The 26,560-nt window shown below is 46.4% G+C and overlaps 1 protein-coding gene across 1 annotated transcript in view; it reads right to left on the bottom strand.

Moving 5' to 3' along the window:
- CTDSPL2 (CTD small phosphatase like 2) overlaps nucleotides 1–24,612 on the bottom strand; it is an 85,502-nt gene extending 60,890 nt beyond the window's left edge. The window contains exons 1-6 of the mRNA XM_077263188.1: nucleotides 24,227–24,612; nucleotides 9,821–10,034; nucleotides 8,898–9,036; nucleotides 8,369–8,518; nucleotides 8,039–8,254; nucleotides 7,406–7,484 (exon numbers count right to left, since the gene is read on the bottom strand). Coding sequence (XP_077119303.1) covers nucleotides 7,406–7,484; nucleotides 8,039–8,254; nucleotides 8,369–8,518; nucleotides 8,898–9,036; nucleotides 9,821–10,012 — 776 coding nt within the window. The 5' untranslated portion in view covers nucleotides 10,013–10,034; nucleotides 24,227–24,612. The remainder of the gene's footprint in view (nucleotides 1–7,405; nucleotides 7,485–8,038; nucleotides 8,255–8,368; nucleotides 8,519–8,897; nucleotides 9,037–9,820; nucleotides 10,035–24,226) is intronic.
- Between the last annotated feature and the right edge of the window lie 1,948 nt (nucleotides 24,613–26,560).

Here is a 26,560-nt window from a genome sequence, read left to right as displayed (position 1 = left end):
TCCTTGCAGAAAAGTCTTCACTTGAGAGACGGAAGCCAAGTCCCTTTGGAAAAGAATGGACAAGGCAGAAACTTGACCCTTTAGGGAACTGAGGGAAAAACCCGAGTCGAGACCCGACTGCAGGAAGCCCAGAAAGTCCGGAAGGGAAAAAGTCATCGGAAAGACGTCACGTGTCTCGCACCACCGGAAGAAAGCCTTCCAGTACCTGTGGTAAATGAGAGAAGATGCTTCCTGGCTCTGATCATGGTCTGTATGACCTGATGAGAAAAACCAGACTCCCTCAGAACCGCGGCCTCAACAGCCATGCCGTTAAATGCAGGGATTGAGAACTCTGGTGGAAGAGTGGGCCCTGTGAGAGCAGATGAGCGGTCTGGGAGTCTCCAAGGGGTATCCACGAGCATGTTGACCAGCTCCGCGTACCAGGGGCGCTTTGGCCAGTCTGGAGCTATGAGTATGACCGGAATCCCCTCTATATCTTTTTTACTACCCTTGGGATCAAGGGAAGTGGGGGAAACAGGTAAGGAAACAAACTGCGACCATTGGATTACCAGGGCGTCGTGGCTGATGGCCAGAGGGTCCCGGGATCTGGCGACAAACTGAGGAACCTTGTGGTTCATCCCAGATGCCATGAGGTCGACGTCTGGGGTGCCCCAACGAAGACAAATCTGGTCGAATACTGAGGGATGGAGAGACAACTCGCCCGCCGCCAGGCCCTCGCAGCTGAGGAAGTCGGCTGCCCAATTTTCGACACCCGGAATGTGGACAGCTGAAATGACCGGAACGTAACGTTCCGCAAAATGAAGTACCCTTGCTGCCTCTGCCATTACCTGACTGCTGCGCGTCCCGCCCTGGTGGTTTAAGTATGCCACTGGATGCGGACGGGACAACCGGCCAGGAGTGATTGCCAGTGGAGTAGGGCAAGGAAGATTGCTCTGATCTCCAGTAAGTTGATAGGAAGAAGAGCCTCCTGGTGGGTCCAGCGACCCTGCGCTGTAAGATGTCGGAAGACCGTTCCCCAACCGAGCAGGCTGGCATCTGTGGTGATGACCTGCCACTGAAGCGGAAGGAAAGACCTCCCTCTGAGGAGCGATGAAGACAGGGTCCACCAGGTCAGTGACTGCCGAACCTGCCGAGGCAGACAAACGGGGCGGTCCAGTGAGGTCATGGATCTGTTCCAAGTGAAGAGAAGAAACAGTTGGAGGGGATGTGTGTGGAATTGGGTAAAGGGAACGGCCTCCATGGAGGCAACCATCTTTCCCAGGACTGCCATGCAGAACCGAAGCGAGCGAGGAGCTGGGTGTTTGAGAGATCGGGCTGCCTTGGGGAGACCGGAGAACTTGTCCAGTGGGAGGAAAACCCGAGCCAAGTTCGTGTCGAATTCCATGCCCAGGAAGGAAAGACGCTGGCAGGGAATCAGCGAGGACTTGTCCCGATTGATGATCCACCCGAGGCGAGTCAGAGTGTCCAGAGAGATCTGGAGGCTTCGCGCACAGTCTCGATGAGAAGAACCCCTGATCAAAAGATTGTCCAGGTAGGGGATGATGAGTATCCCCCTGGAACGAAGGATGGCCATGACCGCCGCCATGATCTTGGTGAAGACCCTGGGGGCCGACGCCAGGCCGAACGGGAGGGCCATGAATTGGTAGTGCTCTTCCTGGATAGCAAACCGAAGGTACCTCTGGTGCCGTACACAGATAGGAACATGAAGGTACGCATCCTGAATGTCCACCGAACACAGGAACTCCCCGGGCTCCATGGTGGCAGTCACAGACCGCAAGGACTCCATCCTGAAGTGTCGGAGTCGAACATGGCGGTTCAAAAACTTGAGATCCAGAATTGGCGAAGGGAACCGTACTTTTTGGGGACTACAAGAGGTTCGAGTAGAACCCAGAAAAGCGCTCGTTTGAAGGGACAGGAACGACTACGCCAGTTGTGACCAGGGAAGAGACGGCCTGAAGAAACCCGGGCAGTTGAGAGGGTTACATAGTTACATAGTTATTAAGGTTGAAGGAAGACTAAGTCCATCTAGTTCAACCCATAGCCTAACCTAACATGCCCTAACATGTTGATCCAGAGGAAGGCAAAAAAAAACCCATGTGGCAAAGAGTAACTCCACCATGGGGAAAAAAATTCCTTCCCGACTCCACATACGGCAATCAGACTAGTTCCCTGGATCAACGCCTTATCAAGGAATCTAGTGTATATACCCTGTAACATTATACTTTTCCAGAAAGGTATCCAGTCCCCTCTTAAATTTAATTAATGAATCACTCATTACAACATCATACGGCAGAGAGTTCCATAGTCTCACTGCTCTTACAGTAAAGAATCCGCGTCTGTTATTATGCTTAAACCTTCTTTCCTCCAGACGTAGAGGATGCCCCCTTGTCCCTGTCTCAGGTCTATGATTAAAAAGATCATCAGAAAGGTCTTTGTACTGTCCCCTCATATATTTATACATTAAAATAAGATCACCCCTTAGTCTTCGTTTTTCCAAACTAAACAGCCCCAAGTGTAATAAACCTATCTTGGTATTGCAGACCCCCCAGTCCTCTAATAACCTTGGTCGCTCTTCTCTGCACCCGCTCTAGTCCAGCTATGTCTTTCTTATACACCGGAGACCAGAACTGTGCACAGTATTCTAAGTGTGGTCGAACTAGTGACTTGTATAGAGGTAAAATTATGTTCCTTGGTGGACGAGAGAGGAAGAAACGATTTTCCGGAAGGGAAGAAAATTCGATCTTGTAACCGGGAGGTAACTACCTCTCTGACCCAGGCGTCGCTGACTACAGACAGCCAGGCGTCCCGGAAGGAAAGAAGTCTGCCTCCCACCCTGGAAGTCATTCCAGGTGGGGGCGACCCGTCACTTGGAACGAAATCTATCGGAATGGGAGCCAGAGGACCTGAAAGGTTGGCTCTTAGTTCTCCATCTGGGGGCAGGCTTGTAAGAGGGTCTCCTCCGCTCTCCTGAAGCGGAAGGTTGCACCTGCTGGGAAGAGGAGTCAGAGTTCTGAAATTGACGAAAGTGCCTAAAAGGCCTAGGGCCCTTTTTATTGAAGAAACGTTTTGGTCTAGACTGAGGGAGGGAAGTACTTTTTCCTCCCGTGGCATCAGAAATGATCTGGTCTAAGCGAGAGCCAAAGAGTCTGGAACCCTGAAAGGCTAGGTTGGTGAGAGACTTCTTAGAAGTTGTATCTGCGCTCCATGCTTTGAGCCAAAGAATGTGGCGTATCGCAATGATGTTGCTACTTGCCCTTGCGGAACAGGCCGCTGCACCAAGGAGGCAGCCAAAACGTATTTGTCTGCGTGGCCAATCTGGTCCGCCAAATCAGCCAGTTCCTGTGGGGAAGCCGAAGCCAAAATGCCTCGTCGAAGAATCTCGGCCCAGGCGGAAATGGCCTTTGCCACCCAGGTGGAGGCGAAACTGGGGCAGAGGGAAGCTCCTGATGCCTCGAAAGCTGATTTGGCTAGAGTCTCAATCTGTCTGTCCGTAGCGTCTTTAAGCGACGCACCGTCAGGTAAGGACAGGACCGTCTTGGATGAAAGACGGGAAACCGGCGGGTCCACCTTTGGAGATTCTGCCCATTTGGCAAGAAGGTCAGCACTAAACAGGTATAATACGTCCAGGTGTTTTCTACCTGGGAAGCGCTTCTCAGGATGTTCCCAGTGCTAAGACAGGGTAGACTCAAATTCGTCGTGATCGGGAAAGGAGCGAGAAGGACGCTTGACCCGTTTGAAGGAGACAGAAGGATCCGTGAGGGAACCTTGTCCTGTTTCAGCTTAAAGGTACCTTCACACGAAGCGACGCTGCAGCGATAGCGACAACGATGCCGATCGCTGCAGCGTCGCTGTTTGATCGCTGGAGAGCTGTCACACAGACCGCTCTCCAGCGACCAACGATGCTGAGGTCCCCGGGTAACCAGGGTAAACATCGGGTTGCTAAGCGCAGGGCCACGCTTAGTAACCCGATGTTTACCCTGGTTACCAGCGTAAAAGTAAAAAAAACAAACAGTACATACTCACCTGCGCGTCCCCCAGCGTCTGCTTCCTGACACTGACTGAGCTCCGGCCCTAACAGCACAGCGGTGACGTCACCGCTGTGCTTTCACTTTCACTTTAGGGCCGGCGCTCAGTAAGTGTCAGGAAGCAGACGCTGGGGGACGCGCAGGTGAGCATGTACTGTTTTTTTTTTTTTACTTTTACGCTGGTAACCAGGGTAAACATCGGGTTACTAAGCGCGGCCCTGCGCTTGGTAACCCGATGTTTACCCTGGTTACCAGTGTAAAACATCGCTGGTATCGTTGCTTTTGCTTTCAAACACAACGATACACAGCGATCGGACGACCAAATAAAGTTCTGGACTTTATTCAGCGACATCACAGCAGGATCCTGATCGCTGCTGCGTGTCAAACGAAACGATATCGCTAGCCAGGACGCTGCAACGTCACGGATCGCTAGCGATGTCGTTTCGTGTGAAGGTACCTTAAGAGTTTGGGAGATAGCCAAGATGAGACTATCCACAATAGCCTGTATGCCAGACGTCTGGTCTGAGTCAGACCCGGACTGGGAATCTATGTCCGACCCAAGGTCCTCCTCTGAAGAGGGGAATTGAGAAGAGAGGAGCAGCTTGGGAACTGCTGAGGGACCCGGAGAGCTGGAGGAGGAGCCAGACAGGGACCTCTTTCTAGAACAGCCGGCCGGAGCGTTCTTCTGAGGGTCGACAACAGGTGCGTGCGACTCGTCATGAGAGACGGTCGGAGCACTGGTGGCTGTAGCTAGATGCGGAAGTCGTTCAAGCGCCTGGACCCGAGATTGGGATACTTTAGTCAAGTCAGAGACTGACTAAAACATAGCAACTGCCCACTCTGGGGGAGTGCACTCATCCCGAGATACGGAAGCTTCCTGCGGTGCAGACATGGTAGGCGGACTGCAGGATTGGCAGAAGGGTGACGACTGACCTGCTGACCACTTTCTTGCAGCGTGAGCAAGAGAAATGAATGATGGTGAGTTTGGAAACAGAAGCCCCAATAGAGTTGGACATATGTAGGCTGTGAGCTTATAGTAAGAAAAAAAGGGTTGGAAAGCTCTGCCTGTGTAAGTCTAAACTACTGCAGCGCTGCCTCCGGAGTATGATATACTGCAGGGGAGGGTTGCTAGGGTACGGATGAAAGCCTACCGTACAGGAAGAAAAGAGCTGCAGCTGCGCCGGTATCTGTGCTCCCGGAGTGGAGTAGCGTCCGGATAGGAAGCAGAATCCAAGATGGAGGAGGAATAGAGGCCTCGTGGGGAAGGAGGGGAGTGGTTAAGCGCACAGCAAATGACCGAGAAGAGAGGATCGCCTGATAGGTCCAGCGGCAGAAGGGGCGCCAAGAAAGTGCGGGCGATTAGGAGGCGCGGCCGACTGGCCGAACTGAGGGAAAGTGAAAGTAAAAAAGGGGAGCCGCGGCGCTGAATGGACAATGCATGGAATAGACGGCAGGGCAGCGCTGACAGGTCCAGGGGAGGGAAGGGAGCCAGCGTGTAATACAAACAAAAATCCCCCCCCCCCCCCCCCCGATATATCTTCATTACCTTGATCTTCAGCGCTGTATGAGGGCCGTCCAGGGGCCCAAGGGAAGGCAGGGACGCTGGAGAGAAGAACCCTCTTCCAGGAGACTGCATCAACCCCCTTAGAGAAATAGCGGGGGGTTTGGGGAGGTCAGTGCTGGTGACTACCATCTCCCTCTCAGCCCTGTCCGAGGAGAGGGGTGAGGAGGAAATTCGGCAAGGACCGGCCACCAAACTCACCCTGAGGCACCAATGAAGGCACAGGGGAGAAATGTCCTGCCAGCAGGCCTGAGTGTTGCGATGTGTGTGACAACACACTGCTCGCTCAGCCGCTAATAATGGGAAGGCAGAATGAATTAACACCCTGATTCCCTAGAAGTTGAATCTGAAAAACAAAATAAATAATTAGTAAAACACGACAAACCTGCGAAAGCAAAAAATGATTAGCTGCGGATCTGGGAGATCCAGGTCCGCCTCCTACAGAGATTAAGCACAAACTGAGGTGCTCAGTGCCTGTCGGTGGGTGTATACTGTCGGGGAGGGGCTATTGTTCTTTTCCTTTTTTGCATAGTGTTAGCCTCCTAGCAGCAGCAGCATACACCCCACGGTTATCTGTGTCCCCCAATGAAGCGATAAAGAAAGGCATTTTTGTACTGATTCTTCTGAGGTTGCTGCTAATGATTACAATTATACGATTTATGCTTTCTTTTGTAGTCCTGTCTTACGCACTTTAGTATATATATTTTAATTTTGTGTAACCATTTGCTACTTTTATAGAATAAAGGCATTTTTTTAAATCTATTCTAGCCTGTACGCTTTTTGGTGGTTTTCATGATCTGTATTTCCTTCGGTTAAACTCGAGTTTCTATAGCTAGACTGACATTTCCTCAGTGTTCCTCCTGCCTGTAGAGATCTCACACTGCTCAATACAAGCTGCAGCTACCAGTCAGGTTGGGTAAGTGGAAAATAACTACGCTTGGACTCAATACTCTTCTTAAAAATTAAGATTATAAAGCTATACTGACATGGGTTTTCAAAGTAATTACAAGTCTCACCAGGTCTAAAATCTAGTCTATTTAAAAGGGAGTTTGTTACCCTCAAGAATGCATTTTAAATTGGCTATACACAGTGTTGTAAGAGACTTAGCCCCTTACAACAATCAATCCAACACTTATTGGTACAGTGCCTGGGAAAATAACGACTGTACACTATAACAACTATAAGGGTATGTGCACACGCTGCGGATTTTGCTGCGGATCCACAGCGGATTTGACGTTGCGGATCCACAGCAGTTTTCCCAAAGTTTACAGTACCATATAAACCTATGGGAAAAAAAAACCCGCTGTGCACATGCTGGGGAAAAATCAGCACGGAAACGCAGAGGATTATTTTCCACAGCATGTCTATTCTTTGTGCGGATTCCGCAGCGGTTTTCAACCAGCACCAATAGGAAAGTGCAGTTGAAAACCCGCAGAGGAATCCGCAGAAGAAACCGCGAGAAAATCCGCAGTGAAAACCGCAGTGGTTTTGCACTGCGGATTTTCCAAATCCGCTGCGGAAAAATCCGCAGCGTGTGCACATACCCTTGGTACACTTCAACTATAAGACGCACTCCCCTCCCCCATTTTCCACCAAAATCTGAGGGGAAAAAAATTCATCTTATAATCCGAGAAACACAGTACTACAATCTGTATCAAGAAATCGGTTAACAGATCCGCTATAAGAAATAGCGAACTAAATATAGATTATTCAGAAAACGAGGACAAAAAGTGTTTTGAATATGTATTTCTATCGAGTGCAAAAACAGCAACAACAACAAAAAAGCTGGAAATGAAAAATGAAAGATGCTGGAACTCACGGATCAAACACCTCCCAGTCTTCCTCATATGCTGCTTCAGCATGGGCAGATGAGTAACCACTGTCTGGGGACACTGGGGCTAAAAACAAGCAAAAATAAATAAAACCACACATCAGGATCAACAGGTTAAATTGACTAAACAAGTTAGAAGAGTATGCGTGTGAGGAAGTGAATGATTTTTTGTAAGGTGGTTGTCTGAACAATTAAATCGTAAATGTATTCTGGGAAAGCCATGATGCAGTGTTCAAACAATTAGAACAAGCTAAAAACTGTCCGATCAAGAGTGCAGTATCAAAGTTATTGTTTTATAGAAGAAAAAAAAAATATGATAAAATGGAACCTGGGTGAAACCAGCCAGGAGTTGGGTTGAAGATGTAAGAGGGGTGGGTAGTATAAAGAAAGCAGATATGAGATTTTATAACTTTGTTGTATCTAAAATTGATAATTGTGCAAAAGGAAAGTTAAAATAATTAATTATATCAATGGTGGTTGTGGAAAGTGAACTAAAACCTACAGCAAATACGTAAACAAATAAGGAGTAGACATTTATCAGAACATTACAGGTTGCAAGTAAAGCAGCTTTGTACTCAACATTACACTACATTACAAAAACTAAACTAAGTGCAGACCAACCTGTTAATGTTGGGATTTCCCGCTCAGGGGCATTCTCACCAGCATCCAGCCAGCTAGTGGCTGCTGAACGGACAGGTGGCCCCTGACTGGGGTAGGATGTTCCATTAGTGGAGGTGGTGGTGCTGGTGCTGATCTCGTCCACCTGCTCCATTTCCAATTGTTTTACTATTTCCTCAGCTTCCACTGCTTGACCGGGAGAGTCTGATCCTGACGTGCCTGAGATAAAGATGGATTTATTTTGGGGTTCAAATGAATGAGGTCTGTGACAGTGAACTGTATACAAAACCAACAATACGTAGAAGACATAATATAGTTTACATAAACACTCACCATTTTTATTTGCTGGTGAGAAAAAGTTGAAGACGGGGGAGAAAATGGTCCCCAGCAGTGTGGTCCTGGGTGGGCTGGATGCAACCGATGCATCGTCCAGCTTTCCATTTTGTTTTAGATGTTGAGGGGTCACCTCGTAACTTGCAGCCTCTACAATAAGAAGAGTCTGTCAGAATGCTAAACAAGCCAAAAGCTATAGATAATATTCCATCAAACAGATTATCAGAGCCCTGGAACACTGGGGTACTGCTATAATGTAGAAGAGGGTTCCAACATTTGACATTCTCCCAGGAGTCTCTGCATGGGTGGAGTTGTAGTTTTACAACAGCTGGAGCGTTGCAGGCCGCTGACCGCTGTGGTAAAATGCGTCTCCACCGATGTAGGGGTCAGAAATCTGCACTCTAGAACACATTAGTTTGTACCATATGTTTGGCTTCTGAATCACAGGATGAACTGGTTGTAATTTTGTGACTGACACAGTAAGTGAACACGTTCTCAGTAAAGCTGAAGGATAAAGCATTATGTCTACCTCCATTTACTTGACTTTTCCGCCGGACGCGTGCAATGGGCTTGCTTGATTTGTCACCGGTACGTGGAGTTGAGGTGATGAGGTTGTTATCGAGGTCTCGCTCCAACCTGCTCCTCTTTGCGGGGTTCTCTCGATCCTCCTAGTAATAGAAAGTTGTGCTATTATCTCTTTAGTGTATGGCTGCACTCTGGGTTAAGTCGGCCATACACATTAGAAGGCTTTCAGTCAATAGTGCGATGGCTGACGGCCATCTCAGCTGACCAACACATACATAAGAGCAATCGTTCGGCCAACGCTCCTGTTATCTCTGTGACTCTGGCTAACACATTGGCTCATCCCCCAGGAGAACAATGATCAGCAGTCCAAAAATCAGACATTGCGATCAACATCTCACCCAACCATTAGTTGGTCAGCACCCACATGTACATTAGATTTTTATCTGAACCTGTTGATATAGATTGATACGGCCGACATTAGTCTTGTGTGTATGGGGACCCTTCGGGTTTGTTCTCAAAGAGCGGCAAAATTATTTCTGATTAGCCAGTAGGAACATTCAGCTGCACATTTACAGAACTGGCGCTATATCAATTGCTGCCCCCTGTTTTAATAGCCAGGATTAGAAGCTGGGGTCAATGGGGAATTGAGGCGGACAAGCAGTTAGGTTAGTGGAATTAAGCCGATTAAGGAGAGAACCGACGATATTCAGAGCACCACATGAAGACTCCGACCTGACACTGTCTGTAGGTTACTGAGCACAATCCTGCTGACAGGTTCCCTTTAAGTAGTTAAAAGGAGTACTGTTAGTAAAGACTTATGGCATATCGACTAGACATAAGCCACCATCGCACCATTACAAATAATCTTCACATTTTTCTAAGACTTCTCAAACAAGACGCCCATACTGACACAGGCCTCAGACTTACCTTTGCTGTGCTGCCTTTGATGAAATTTTTGATGGTGGACAGCAGACCAGTGTCTGGTTTAGACAACTTTTCTGCAAGAGGTGAGCTCTCCTCCTCCTCCTCTTCTTCCGAGTGCTTCCTCTTAGTACGTGCAGTGCGCCCGGCAGGACCGTGACTGCTGCGCGGAGACCCCTTCCGCGTCCTTAGCCTCATCTTTATGATTGCCACATAAAAGCTACAAAAGAATAAAAAAAATTAAAAGGCAATAGAAGGCTCACATATCTTTGCATTAATTACTGAGTAACAATACTAGCACAAAAAGAGGATTCAGAGATTGTCTTGTAAACTGTGGTGTCTGTTCACATGGGATGCATCTTAATAGCGCTGGGCAGGCCCGCCTGAGCTAATAGAAGGGCGTCACTACTAGGCTGTTAGCCTGGATGCTGTGCATTCCCATTGTGTGAACAGCGCCACATACAAGTCTCTTATGTGCAGTCATATGCCAAGCAGCCACCTCCTCCATTAGTTTGGTAGGCTGTGAGTGGCTGCCTCATGGGTATTTCCGCACCTGTGTTGCCGCCATCTTAACCACATGGGTCCACTGCATCCTGATAGTGCATTTGTTTGGAGGCCTAGGCAGGAAAGCATCTCTGCCTTTTTGCTATTTTTATTAATTACTGAATAATAAAGGTATCTGCCCTCAATTGTGCAAAAAAGTGATGCATTAGAAAATTGCAGCATACACCCCCCCATGGTTTCCTGTGTCCCCCAGTGAAGCGATAGAGAAACACCACTGTCCCACTTCACACCCTCCCAGTGCACGCCACCGATTATCAGCAGCATTTATGGTTATCCTCAATATCTCCCCCAGCATCTCTAATGCATGTTCTTGGGACAGCTGGAGGACAACTAATATGACCACACCTGAACGCTCATACTTGCTTACTCATGAACGGCAAAATTATTATTACGGTGTTTAGATATCCTATACATACATACGTGAACAAAATTGGTGTGTGTGTGTGTGTGTGTGTGTGTGTGTGTGTGTGTGTGTGTGTGTGTGTGTGTGTGTGTGTGTGTGTGTGTGTGTGTGTGTGTGTGTGTGTGTATATATATATATATATATATATATATATATATATATATATATATATATATATACACACATATACACACACACACACACCCCACAGCAGTGACTGTCATTTTACACTGTGTGCAGAATTATTAGGCAAGTTGTATTTTAGAGGATTATTTTTATTATTGATCAACAACTCTGGGCAAAACCGTCAATGAAAAAGACCTGGGTGTATGGGTGGATGACAAACTCATTCAGTGGCCAGTGTCAGGCAGCTGCTACAAAGGCAAATAAAATAATGGGATGCATTAAAAGAGGCATAGATGCTCATGAGGAGAACATAATTTTACCTCTATACAAGTCACTAGTGCGACCACACTTAGAATACTGTGCACAGTTCTGGTCTCCGGTGTATAAGAAAGACATAGCTGAACTGGAGCGGGTGCAGAGAAGAGCGACCAAGGTTATTAGAGGACTGGGGGGTCTGCAATACCAAGATAGGTTATTACACTTGGGGCTATTTAGTTTGGAAAAACGAAGGCTAAGGGGTGATCTTATGTTAATGTATAAATATATGAGGGGACAGTACAAAGACCTTTCTGATGATCTTTTTAATCATAGACCGGTGACAGGGACAAGGGGGCATCCTCTACGTCTGGAGGAAAAAAGGTTTAAGCATAATAACAGACGCAGATTCTTTACTGTAAGAGCAGTGAGACTATGGAACTCTCTGCCGTATGATGTTGTAATGAGTGACTCATTGCTTCAATTTAAGAGGGGACTGGATACCTTTCTGGAAAAGTATAATATTACAGGGTATATATATTAGATTCCTTGATAAGGCGTTGATCCAGGGAACTAGTCTGATTGCCGTATGTGGGGTCGGGAAGGAATTTTTTTCCCCATGATGGAGCTTAGGGTACTGTCACACAGTGCCATTTTCATCGCTACGACGGTACGATTCGTGACGTTCTAGCGATATCATAACGATATCGCAGTGTCTGACGCGCAGCAGCGATCAGGGACCCTGCTGAGAATCGTACGTCGTAGCAGATCGTTTGGAACTTTCTTTCGTCGCTTGATCACCCGCTGACATCGCTGGATCGTTGTGTGTGACACCGATCCAGCGATGTGTTCGCTTGTAACCAGGGTAAACATCGGGTTACTAAGCGCAGGGCCGCGCTTAGTAACCCGATGTTTACCCTGGTTACCAGCGTAAACGTAAAAAAAAACAAACAGTACATACTCACATTCCGGTGTCTGTCCTCCGGTGTCTCAGCTTCTCTGCACTGTGAGCGCCTGCCGGCCGGAAAGCGAGCACAGCGGTGACGTCACCGCTCTGCTTTCCGGCTATGGTGCTTACACAGTGCAGAGAAGCAGAACGCCGGGGGACAGACACCGGAATGTGAGTATGTACTGTTTGTTTTTTTACGTTTACGCTGGTAACCAGGGTAAACATCGGGTTACTAAGCGCGGCCCTGCGCTTAGTAACCCGATGTTTACCCTGGTTACCCGGGGACTTCGGCATCGCTCCAGCGCCGTGATTGCAAAGTGTGACCGCAGTCTACGACGCTGGAGCGATAATCATACGACGCTGCGACGTCACGGATCGTGCCGTCGTAGCGATCAAAATTGCACTGTGTGACAGTACCCTTACTCTTACCACATGGGTTTTTTTTGCCTTCCCCTGGATCAACATGTTAGGGCATGTTAGGTTAGGCTATGGGTTGAACTAGATGGACTTAAAGTCTTCCTTCAACCTTAATAACTATGTAACTATGTTCTCAATCAACACTAAAGACTCATAAATATCAAAGCTTAATATTTTTGGAAGTTGGAGTGTTTTTTTTTTTTTAGATTTGGCTATCTTAGGAGGATATCTGTTTGTGCAGGTAACTATTACTGTGCAGAATTATTAGGCAACTTAATAAAAACCAAATATATTCCCATCTCACTTGTTTATTTTCACCAGCTAAACCAACATAACTGCACAAAATTTAGATATAAACAGATATTAGATATTTTTTTGGCGCAAGCGTCAGGGCGCAAAGGACGCAGCATGTTGCATTTTTTTTTGCGCTATAAAAATGAACGCATGCGTCACAAAACGCTGCCTTTTGCATGCGTTTTTGCGTGCGTTGCGTCGCCGACGCAGCACACAACAAGGCAAATGTGAACGTAGCCTAAATGATGACACTCAGCAGCCTTTCCTTAATAGATTCTGTCAGTTGCTTGATCTGTTTATGATCAACATTGCGTGCAGCAGCCACCACAGCCTCCCAGACACTGTTCCAAGAGGTGGACTGTTTTCCCTCCCTGTAGATCTCACATTTTATGAGGTACCATAGGTTCTCTATGGGGTTCAGATCAGGTGAACAAGGGGGCCTTGTCATTATTTTTTCTTCTTTGAGACCTTTACTGGCCAGCCACGCTGTGGAGTAGTTGGAGGCATGTGATGGAGCATTGTCCTGCATGAAAATCATGCTTTTCTTGAACGATACCGACTTCTTCTTGTACCACTGCTTGAAGAAGTTGTCTTCCAGAAACTGGTAGTAGGTCTGGGAGTTGATCTTCACTCCATCCTCAACCCGAAAAGGTCCCACAAGTTCATCTTTGATAATACCAGCCCATACCAGTACCCCACCTCCACCTTGCTGGCGTCTGAGTCAGAGTGGAGCTCTCTGCCCTTCACTGATCCAGACTCTGGCCCATCAAGAGTCACTCTCATTTCATCAGTCCATAAAACCTTTGAAAAGTCAGTGTTAAGATATTTCTTGGCCCAGTCTTGATGTTTTATCTTATGTTTCTTGTTCAAAGGTGGTCGTTTTTCAGCCTTCCTTACCTTGGCCATGTCCCTGAGTATCGCACACCTTGTGCTTTTTGTTACTGCAGTAACGTTGCAGCTCTGAAATATGGCAAAACTGGTGGCAAATGGCATCTTGGCAGCTTCACGCTTGATTTTCCTCAATTCGTGGGCAGATATTTTGCGCCTTTTTTGCCCAGCGCTTCCTGCGACCCTGTTGGCTATTTGCCATGAAACGCTTGATTGTTTGGTGATCACGCTTCAAAAGTTTGGCAATTTCAAGACTGCTGCATCCCTCTGCAAGACATCTCACAATTTTGGACTTTTCAGAGCCCGTCAAATCTCTCTTCTGACCCATTTTGCCAAAGGAAAGGAAGTTGCCTAATAGTGTTGAGCATTCCGATACTGCAAGTATCGGGCATCGGCCGATACTTGCTGTATCGGAATTCCGATACCGAGATCCGATATTTTTGTGATATCGGGTATCGGTTTCGAAACAACATTAATGTAAAAATGTGTAAAAGAGAGAATTAAAATAAAAAATATTGCTATACTCACCTCTCCGACGCAGCCTGCACCTTACCGAGGGAAGCGGCAGCGTTCTTTGTTTAAAATTCGCGCTTTTCTTTCCTTTACGTGAGTCCCGGCTTGTGATTGGTTGCGTGCCGCCCATGTGACCGGGACGCAACCAATCACAGCAAGCCGTGACGTAATTTCAGGTCCTTCAGGATTTTAAAATTACGTTCCGGCGTTGTGATTGGTTGCGTCGCAGTCACATGGGCGACGCAACCAATCACAGCAAGCCGTGACGTAATTTCAGGTCCTTAAGGATTTTAAAATTACGTCCCGGCTTTGTGATTGGTTGCGTCGCAGTCACATGGGAGACGCAACCAATCACAAGCCGTGACGTCACGGGAGGCTGGACACGCGCGCATTTTAAAGTTTTAAAATGCGCGCGTGTCCAGCCTCCCGGCTTGTGATTGGTTGCGCCGCGGTCAACCAATCACAAGCCGGGACGTCACGGGAGGCTGGACACGCGCCCATTTTAAAAAGCGCGCGTGTCCAGCCTCCCGTGACGTCACGGCTTGTGATTGGTTAATGGCGGCCATGTTGCCGGGACGCGGACCAATCACAGCAAGCCGTGACGTAATTTCGTCACGGCTTGCTGTGATTGGTCCGCGTCCCGGCAACATGGCCGCCCTGACCAATCACAAGCCGGGACTTCACGTAACCAAGTAAAAGCGCGAATTTTAAACAAACAACGCTGCCGGTTCCCTCGCTGAGGTCCAGGCTGCGTCGGAGGGTGAGTATAGCGATATTTTTTATTTTAATTCTTTCTTTTACACATTTATATGGATCCCAGGGCCTGAAGGAGAGTTTCCTCTCCTTCAGACCCTGGGAACCATCAGGAATACCGTCCGATACTTGAGTCCCATTGACTTGTATTGGTATCGGTATCGGATTGGATCCGATACTTTGCCGGTATCGGCCGATACTTTCCGATACCGATACTTTCAAGTATCGGACGGTATCGCTCAACACTATTGCCTAATAATTAAGCACACCTTATATAGGGTGTTGATGTCATTAGACAACACCCCTCCTCCTTACAGAGATGCAAATCACCTGATTTACTTATTTGGTAGTTGGCTCTCAAGCCTGAACAGCTTGGAGTAGGACAACATGTATAAAAAGTATCATGTGATCAAAATACAACTTGCCTAATAATTCTGCACGCAGTGTATTTAAATTTACAGATTATCAGCTAGACAAAACTAAACATTGCTTTTGAATCAAGAGAAAAACGAATAATGAAAAATCACATGGAAAAACCATGATGGTATCCCTAGAAAAGATTGAAATTAATTTGATCAGAGGAACATGTTAAACTAAGGTGTGTCCAGTAATTAGCATCACAGGTGTCTACTTGTAATCTGTCAGTCTGGCCATTTAGAGGGTGAAAAGTAGTCACTGTTCTGTTTGGTACCGCACTGAACATGGAGAAAAGACAAGCAAGAGCATTGTTGTCTCAGGAGATTAGAAAGAAAATTATAGACAAACAAGGTAAAAGCTATAAGACATCTCCAAACAGCTTCATATTCTTGTTATTACAGTTGTTCATATTATTCAGAAGTTTAAGGTTTATTGGACTGTAGCAAACCTCCCTGGACATGGCTTCAAGAGGAATATTGATGATAAATTGAAGAGATGCATATCACGAATAGTACCAAAGAGCCCAGAACAACATCCAAAAAGATTAGAGGTGAACTCCAAGGTCAAGGAACATCAGTGTAAGATCGCACAATCCATCAATGTCTTGGACAAAGGACTTCAAGGACGATGACAGAGGAAGAAACCACTCTTGAAAGTAAATCATGAAGCAAATCTGGAATTTGCCAAATTGTATATTAATAATAATAATAATAATTTTTATTTATATAGTGCCAACATATTCCGCAGCACTTTACAAATTATAGAGGGGACTTGTACAGACAATAGACATTACAGCATAACAGAAATCACAGTTCAAAATAGATACCAGGAGGAATGAGGGCCCTGCTCGCAAGCTTACAAACTATGAGGAAAAGGGGAGACACGAGAGGTGGATGGTATATTGGACAAGACACAAAGCTTCTGGGAGAATGTCCTCTGGACAGATGAGAAACCTGGAGCTTCTGCCAAGGCACATCAGCTAAAGAACATTGTACCTACTGTGAAACACAGAGGAGGCTCGGTTATGTTTTGGGGCTACTTTGATGTATCTATATAATAAATTGGGACCAGTAGTTCAATGAAGTATGTGCTGTAAACTTTTTCTTAATTTGGGAAAATTAGGAAATGTCCTATAAATGTTTTGCTCCTGATCTAAGTTTTTAGTTGAGATGAATCTGTGCTGCACTTTATGTACATGCACAGTAGTGAGGCAGTGCTGTGGAGTCTGAGTCAGGGAAATTTATGAGTCAGAGGTTAGACGTAACGACTCCAGAGCCCTGCTAACAGTCCCTTTTAGGCTATGTGCACACGTTGCAGATTCGTGTGGGGATTTTTCCGCACCGTTTTTGAAAAATCTGCAGGTAAAACGCACAGCATTTTACCTGCGGTTTTCGTGCGTTTTTTGCATGGATTTCACCTGCGGTTTTACACCTGCGGATTCCTATTGAGGAGCAGGTGTAAAACACTGCAGAATTCGCATAAAGAATTGACATGCCGCGGAAAATACAACGCAGCGCTTCTGCGCTGTATTTTCTGCACCATGGGCACAGCGGATTTGGTTTTCCATAGGTTTACATGGTACTGTAAACCTGATGGAAAACAGCTGCGAATCTGCAGCGGCCAATCCGCTGCGGATCCGCAGGCAAATCCGCAATGTGTGCAGATACCCTTATTATTCCCAGCAAAGAGGATCACCTTGTCGTTGGCTGTTGGGCATACATGAATTGGAAAATTTATGAGCTAAGTATCTTTATTTTAACCTATTTTCTAGAGCAGTAATGAGATTCATATTTCATACATATGTTTGCATGTTGTAGCGTTAGAGTGCAGCTTTGTTAGTTATAGATGGAGGTGGCTACTCTTAGCTTGCACCTGTTCACACCTGTTTTCTGTTTGGAAATGACAGGCAGTCTTTGACCTTTATTATGTTTGACACAAACAAATCATTAGAAAAAAGTACTGCTAAAGTATGTTTATCAAATGCAAATTAACCCTTTAACTACTCAATGGGGCATGTTTCCCCAGTTTAGCCGTCCAACTCAGCATGTTTCCAGGCCCCTGTGGGCATGAACACAGTTTGAAAGAGACTCATCGCCAACTCTCTGTATATCATACGCATGCGCGCAGCTTTATTTCATACAAGTCATTGTGCCTGTGAAGCCTGGTGTATGCTTCCCAGCTTCAGGGGCGCACTGCGCATATCTGGAAGAGGAGAATCTTCATCTTCAGCTTCTCCATTGACATCAGGATTCTTTTCTACCTCCAGACATGTGCAGTGCGCCTCTGAAGCTGGGAAGCGCACACCCTTCAGAGGCACAATGAAATTGGTGAAGAAAGCCACATTCAAGGGAATAACTTGCTGAGTGAAGACTAATCTGGGGAAATGCCCCATCAACTAATCAAAGGGTTAATTTGCATATGATGGTCCCTTCACTGAAAGTCTATCACTTTTGTCCAAGCAGCCTTCATTAGTTTTTCTTTATTTTTTTCTATTGAACCACAATTCAAAAGCAATGTCTGATTTCCATTAGCTGATATTTAGTAAACTTAAATTGAATATTACTTTTGCCAGCTTCAAGTTATTTCAGTGAACATTCTGTGTTTTTCTTACTTTAACAGAAGGGTACCAACAAGTTTTTTCATGGGACTATCATTAAATGGAATATGTCAGCAGTTTTATGCTATGTAATCTGATGTCAGCATAGGGTAGGAGCTGAGAGACAGATTTCATGATATAAAGTGAATGTTTTATCACTAGGCGATTATCGCTACCCAGATTAGCTGCATCCTGCAAAGTTGTCCAACTCTGCCCACAATCCTGATAAGCAGCTCACTGTCAATAGACAATGTACATAGAGAGCCTGGTGTGGTTTATTATGAGCTTTCCTACATCTAAAAACTCAGTAAGGGTACCGTCACACAGTGGCACTTTTGTCGCTACGACGGTACGATCCGTGACGTTCCAGCGATATCCATACGATATCGCTGTGTCTGACACGCAGCAGCGATCAGGGACCCTGCTGAGAATCGTACGTCGTAGCAGATCGTTTAGAACTGTCTTTCGTCGCTGGATCTCCCGCTGTCATCGCTGGATCGTTGTGTGTGACAGCGATGCGTTCGCTTGTAACCAGGGTAAACATCGGGTTACTAAGCGCAGGGCCGCGCTTAGTAACCCGATGTTTACCGTGGTTACCAGCGTAAAAGTAAAAAAAAAAAAAAAAAAACAGTACATACTTACATTCCGGTGTCTGTCCCCCGGCGTTCTGCTTCTCTGCACTGTGAGCGCCGGCCGGAAAGCGAGCACAGCGATGACGTCACCGCTGTGCTTTCCGGCTGGCACAGACACAGTGGAGAGAAGCAGAACGCCGGGGGACAGACACCGGAATGTGAGTATGTACCGTTTGTTTTTTTTTTTACTTTTACGCTGGTAACCACGGTAAACATCGGGTTACTAAGTGCGGCCCTGTGCTTAGTAACCCGATGTTTACCCTGGTTACCCGGGGACTTCGGCATCGTTGGTCGCTGGAGAGCTGACTGTGTGACAGCTCCCCAGCGACCACACAACCACTTACCAACGATCACGGCCAGGTCGTATCGCTGGTCGTGATCGTTGGTAAATCGTTATGTGAGACGGTACCCTAAGAGTGAATAAACTCCGGCACACTAGATAATTGTAACAATTTTTATCAATAATTTTTATCAAGATAGTGGGACTCGCCCCTCCAAAATTTTTAGTTCACTCTTTTCAATTCTTTACAGACATATATTCATATTTTCAACGTTTCGGCTTGCTGGCCTTTCTCAAGAAAAAGTCTTTATCTTTGTATACGAGATGAATAGCAGATGTAGGTCCCACTGTAAAAGTAGTCGATAGTGAAAGCCGCACTATATCATCCGGTGGAATTCCGGGACGGAGCTTGTGTATCTGAGCGGTGCTGTGACTCAGTGTCACAACTGCTGCACACAGTAAACTAAGTGTTACACCAGGGTCTCTTTTCCTACATCATGCTGCTCTCGGATGGGGTAGCAAAACCTGGTGACAGGTTGCCTTTAATAAGATATGCAATACAATAGCCAGAAAATTAGAGAACATTACTTGTGGTAGTTATAGTGTCAAAAATGCTGGTTTTCACCAAGGTTTACTAAAAATGGATGTAACTAAAATTTCAGAGCAGAAGTTATAAGAAGCCACATAATCCAATAATGCCAGAAAAGAAAAAACTATCTGATGATGTTTTCTTGAATAGCACTCAGACCGATGTTATACTATGGAGCAGTGCTGATCAGCTGTTTTTTTGGGGGGGTTTGTTTTTTTTCATACAGATTCGGCATGAGGAAAAACAGGAAACAAGGAAGAAAAGAAAAAAAATTGGATCAGCGGATCACTCAGCCATTCAAGTCTATGGGTGCAGTCTGATTTCCGCAGCCTCACAGAATGGAGAAGATAGAGAAATCTTGTTCTCCATCTTCTCCTCACCTGTGCTACGATTCTCTGAGCGAGAATTGGATCACACTAAGCCGACACTGTGATCAAACACAGATCAGAGTTTGATTGGAGTGTCATTACCATAAATCGATCCAACTTTCTCAGAGAGAATCTTCCCTGGTGTGACCCTGATCTAATTAATGGTCTTGTACATGGTAAAAAAATAGATGAGTAGTGCTATAAACTACAGCCATAAGGCAAGATAAATAGGACCACTGTCAAGAGACACAGTCTGACACCTCAATCAGTGCTGCCAGCATCAGACTGCAGGCACACACCCCATCAACAATGGCAATGTTAACACCCCGTGGTCACTTATTTACACATTGCAAGGAGTAATAATATTGGAAGGGCACAACATAGATCTAAGAAATTCATCCAAAAAGGTTTAGTTTATTAATTAATTGCATTAACAAAAAGTCAGAAGAGCTGATATGTTATCACAAAATGATTTATTTAAATCGTGATTTTGCTTCTTTTTGCCAAGTTGTTTTTCATATCACAATCTGTATTAAAAATAAAAATCTTGCAATTTTCACACTGGTCCCTGGAGCCATTTTAGCCCGCCTGTATCAGGAAACATGTACATTAGCAGCAATAAACAGACTCTGACCCTATGTTTTGTATTGAATCATCTAATGGTAAAAAGGTAAAGGGAGTGGGGACAGCTTCAGATTGGTGGATCCTATGTTATCAGCTGTGTATGGAGGTGTTACCAATCATTGTAATCCTGCCTCTAATAAGGACATCCCTGACAGGCACATGGCACAGATAGCATGGCAGTGCTTGCCTATGTGACACGTACAAAGATCAGCCAGGTTTCCCTATTGCAGTATGGACCCAATGGCTTCTATTGATCTCAGGCCCTTGGACAACATCTTTTCCTGGTTTGTTTACATTTTTCATATCTGTCAACAAGAAAGCAGAAAAAGCACAATATATAGAAGTGCCTTCATTTAATTCTGTCAGCTTGCATAAAAAGGTGACTGTTGAGAGTAATCCATAGCTATCAGTACTGGGAAATACTATTATGCAAAGGCACCTATGGATTTAGCAGTCGTAATAGTATGTTGCAGTGATAGAGGTGTGGCTGCTCCACCAGCTGCAAGTGCAGACTGTTATACAGCTGACACCCCATTTTAGCGGCCAGGATTGAGGAGAACGTTGATCTCACTCAGTCTTTTTTTTCCCTTTAAGGCTACGTTCTCACAATGCGCTTTTGGTGCATTTTTGCTGCGTCAAAAATGCAGCATCTCACAGTTCCAGGAAAGTGAATGGGATTTCTACAAATGTCCGGCCCACTGTGCTTTTTAAACAGAGTAACAGAGTAAACTGACCTGCGGTGCGTACGTTTCAAAGCCACATGTCAATTTCTCTTGCGCGTACGATGAGGAAACGCATCAAAAACACATGTAATATGCACCTAAGTATATCGATAAAGTTATGTCAAAGACAAGTACTAGGAAGTATCGAAAACAAAGCAGCTTTATTTAAAGCATGACAACAACAAAAGGCAAAAACATGTAAAAAAGGCAAAAAGTTTCACAAAAGTGCAATGAAAAAAAAAAGCACAAGTAATTTAAATAACAGGAGCAGAAAAGGAGCAGAAAAGGTGCAGAAACCATATTCGACAATTCAAGTCTTATTCATGGTATATACCATGAATGAGACCTGACTGGTCGAAATGCGTCAGTTTGGACCACCAGAGACCCCATTTCCATATAGCCTAATTATGGTCTTAAATATGTTTCCAATAAAATTGATGTTTTATTTCTATGAAAATCCATGCTGGAGATCGTTCTCTCTTCACTATTGGCTTAATACTATACACAGGCACACAATATCTCAACTAAAGACAAAAAAAACCAAAAAGACACAGGAAGTAATGTTTTAGAGTACAACGAATCCAAAGTATTGCATGAGTAATGAAATGATAGCTATTGATCAATGAAGCAGTTGTTTTATTAAAGAATACTCACACTTGAATACTTTAGAATAAAGAGTTCCTTATTTGGTACTTTAGGAATCATAACTTGAAGAAAATGGGTTACACTCAGGGCTGTGGAGTTGGGAGTCAGTGTCCATTTTGGTTGAGTCGGTATAAAATGGACCAACGCTGACTCCTAAAACATATATGGACAAAAGAAAAGACAAAAAAAGCCAGCTCACCGATAAATGAAAGAAACCCGGAACTCCGTCCTGATAAGACGTACTGAGACTCCACAAAGGAAAAAAAATAAAAAATGGTTCCAGATTCTTGTAAAATGTAAAACTTTAATCCAACATGGTAAAATCAGAGTAACTCCTGGGACAACACCATAGCACTGTATGAGGCAAGCGACGCGGTTCCACCGACACAGCGGTCTTTGTCACAGAATGAAAAGTATGTATGTATGTATGTATGTATGTATGTATGTATGTATGTATGTATGTATGTATGTATGTATGTATGTATGTATGTATGTATGTATGTATGTATGTATGTATGTATATATATATATATATATATATATATATATATATATATATATATATATATATATATATATATGTGTATGTATGTATGTATGTATATATATATATATATACACACACATATACACACACTCCAGGCTGCCCATGCATGTGCTGTCACAGAGCCGTGACGCCGATAAGCCGGCGCGATCCAGGAAGCCGGGTTCCCTCTGCAGCTTATTCGGTAAGCGCTATAGCTTGCTGAATAAGAGGGAACCCGAACAAATTCGCTGAACCCTACTTACAATCAGCTAACTAACGTGGAAGTGCTTAGAGTAATGGGTCTGTCCAAATTGGGGAACACAGCGGTGTAGGTCATTATTGGAATGTGCCCCTACAGAAGTGGGGAATATCTTGTACCATAGCAGAGCACTGGAAAGAGGAAAAAAATATCGGAGATAACACTAAAGACTGAGCACACAACAGTACCCAACATACCATGCAATGACTGGCAGCCTGTGCTCAGCAGGTGGATGGCAGAAACCACTCTGTAGTCTGCACAGTAAGATCGGATTGCACCAGCCCATTGAAAGGACAATCCCAATTACACACATCTCCTCAAATTTTTTCAAAAAGTGGAAACCTTTGTAATGTGCCTTCTGCACACCTCACCTTCAATGACAAGTGTAATGGCCCCAGGAAACAATATTTTCAGCTTGCAATGGACTTTCCTGAGACATTGTAACGACACACTACAGTACAATGTCAGAGAGAGACTCGATCTACGGCACATGTGAATGACAGGAGGATGCAGCCAATCACCACGGTCACTATAAACACCTTAGTGATGTGCATGCACTGATAAGTCTATCAGCGCCTCCTGCAGCACAGTGCAGTACTACACGTTCTGTATAACTGTTTACCAGCGTCAGGAGGAGCTGCTGTGGCTCCATGTTATTCTGGTACCCTGCGTACTGTACTGGGCCCTCAAGACGCTCCTGTCCTCTACAAAGTGATGTCCAGCACCCATTTCTCTGTGTGTAAAGTTGCTAAATACTTTTTTTTCTTTCCTTAAGTCACCATCAGTCCTGTAGAGTGACTACAGCAGAGGTGCGCATGCCGGCCATCACTTCATTCAGACTGGGGTTATTTCAGATAAACATTTTTGGTTTGGGACCCAGCAGTCGGATCCCCATCATCAGGTGTTAACGTCTAAAGATGGGAGTGAGCCTGTAATATTGCACACGTAAGGATGCATGATGCAAGTGTATGGATGGGAGCGTCACTTCAGGCCCTGCCAATATTCACTACGCCCTGGTGTAACGGCCCAGGTGGAGGGTGGACATTATAGGATGGATATACACTATAGGATGGATATACACTATAGGATGGATATACACATGTGGAGGAAATCCCCAAAGGCACATTTACAGGGGCGTAAAGCCCAGCAGGCTGAATACAGTAAAATATATATAGTATACATACATATATACACACACGCTAACATTATAAAATGGGTGCCCACATCCCCCATACACAAACATTATATAATACAGACCCCTGGTCCATACATATTTGTATTTCATACCCCGGACACTGTATAACACATACACAGTATATACATGCCCTGTAGATAAACACTGTATAATCCACCTATACGCACAGCCCAATACATAGATTACACACATACATGATATATATGCCCCCATGCACACAGTGGGGCCAGCGGCGTCACCTGCCCGCACACCGCCATGTCCGGGTTATTGCAGGCCCCGCACTGTACACGGCCGTGTCCGCACCGGAGGAGGCGGGATACCTGTACACACACCGACCATTCCCGGGCCTCTCTTCCCCGAAGGCCTCTCCCCATCCGCAGCCTCTATTACCCCATACCTGGAGTGTCCCGGCGTCCTCCGGGTGATAAGCGGTGAAACCACAGGGTGCTACGATATTGTTCTCGGCCTCCCCCGGGGCCGGTGTCCTCCGTATCCACGGACCGCGGCTGCTAAATCCTGGGCGCCATTTCCCGCCGACCAAGGGAACGCAGGACCCGGATACAAGGCAGTGCGCCTGCGCGAAAAGACAGTGAGTAGGGAGGGGGAGGAGGGAATGTGGAGAGGGGGGGTGAGGGTCAGTAGTGAGGAGGCGGCCGGGGATACAATGGGCAGGTTGTGTGCGCGGCGCTGAGGGACCCCCTCTATGGCTGGTACATAGTGCACGACCACCAGTGCCGCGGCCGGGGCGACCCCAATACCGCAGTCTGGCACCATTCCCTCCACAGCGGTTTCTCTCACAACAGGTCACGTAATAATTCTAGTGCTGTGCGATCCACTAGTGACGTGTGGAAAATGCCACAGGCAAATTGTGTCTCACCTGTGCCCTCCCCGAGGTGCTGGCACCAGTCGCCGGCCAATACGGCGGGGTTCACACCTGGTGCAGAGGTTACAGCGCGTAGTGGGTAAATCCGCATGTAGCGCCTGAGCCGGCCGTCATTACACGCAGGGTTTTCTGATGTGGCATCCTGTACTTTTGCACCAAGTATTTTTTTGCGGCGGAGAAATCCGTGTTTTTTTTTTACTTTGATTTTCAGTTGTTGAACCGCGCGTCAATCGTAGGACTACGTTTCGGGGAGTCGGACCGCGCGTCAGAGTTGTAGGACCGCGCGTCAGAGTTGTAGGACCGCGCGTCAGAGTTGTAGGACCGCGCGTCAGAGTTGTAGGACCGCGCGTCACAGTTGTAAAACCCCGTGGCGGGGAGTCAGACTGCGCGTCGGGGAGTCAGACTGCGCGTCGGGGAGTCGGACCGCGCGTCACAGAGTTGTAGGAGCCCGTGTCGGGGAGTCGGACCGCGTGTCAGAGTTGTAGGACCGCGTGTCGGGGAGTCGGACCGCGCGTCACAGTTGTAAAACCCCGTGTCGGGAAGTCGGACCGCGCGTCGGGGAGTCGGACCGCGCGTCGGGGAGTCGGACCGTGCGTCACGGAGTCGGACCGTGCGTCACGGAGTCGGACCGTGCGTCACGGAGTCGGACCGTGCGTCACAGAGTTGTAGGACCCCGTGTCGGGGAGTCGGACCGCGCGTCACAGAGTTGTAGGAGCCCGTGTCGGGGAGTCGGACCGCGCGTCAGAGTTGTAGGACCGCGTGTCGGGGAGTCGGACCGCGAGTCACAGAGTTGTAGAACCATGTGTCAGGGAGTCGGACCGCGCCACAAAGTTGTAGGACCGTGTGTCACAGAGTTGTAGAACCGCGTGTCGGGGAGTTGGACCGCGCCACAAAGTTGTAGGACCGTGTGTCACAGAGTTGTAGAACCACATGTCGGGGAGTAGGACCGCGCGTCACAGAGTTGTAGAACCACGTGTCGAGGAGTCGTGGGACCGCGCGTTATGGAGTTTTCCACTTCAAGGAAAAATGTAGTGCTGTAGATTTTAAGGCTACTTTCACACTAGCGTCGTGCACTGCACGTCGCTATGCGTCGTTTTGTAGAAAAAACGCATCATGCAAAAGTGCTTGCAGGATGCGTTTTTTCTCCATAGACTTGCATTAGCGACGCATTGCCACACTTCGCAACCGTCGTGCGACGGTTGCGTCGGTCCGTCGCCACCAAAAAACATTGCATGTAACGTTTTTTGGTGCGTTGAGACCGTCTTTTCTGACTGCGCATGCGGGGCCGGAACTCCGCCCCCGCCTCCCCGCACATCACAATGGGGCAGCGGATGCGTTGAAAAACAGCATCCGCTGTCCCCACTGTGCGGCGCTTTCACTGCTTGCGTCGGTACGTCGCAACGACGCAATTCGTCATGCGTCGTACGACGCTAGTGTGAAAGTAGCCTCACATTCACAGTCCAGAAAAACCCTCCACAATTCACTCACGTGAAGACTTGGCCTGAGGCTGCATCCACACATCTACATAATATATCCATGTGCGGCCTTGGTTTGTTTGTTTTTTAATCCGTCACTCACAGACTCATTGGGGCCGATGGACCAGGACTGGTGTAGGCTCGCTCACGCTAGGCCAGTGTTCATGGAGAAGAGGCACCGAATTCATTAAGAGGCACACACCAATACTTTATGGATGAGGCATCTCTTCTGAATTAGTGATAAATTTGAATAAGGCCGGTTTAGTCTCTCATCCAATAAAATTTATCAAACTCTGATCAGTGTCAGCACAATGTGATCAGAGCGTCAGCACAGTGTGATCAGATTTTCTCAGATGAGAAGATGGAGAAAATG

The sequence above is a fragment of the Ranitomeya variabilis genome, chromosome 5 (assembly GCF_051348905.1).
Source record: "Ranitomeya variabilis isolate aRanVar5 chromosome 5, aRanVar5.hap1, whole genome shotgun sequence".
Lineage (NCBI taxonomy): Eukaryota > Metazoa > Chordata > Amphibia > Anura > Dendrobatidae > Ranitomeya > Ranitomeya variabilis.
This window is presented reverse-complemented; position numbering and strand designations above follow the sequence as displayed.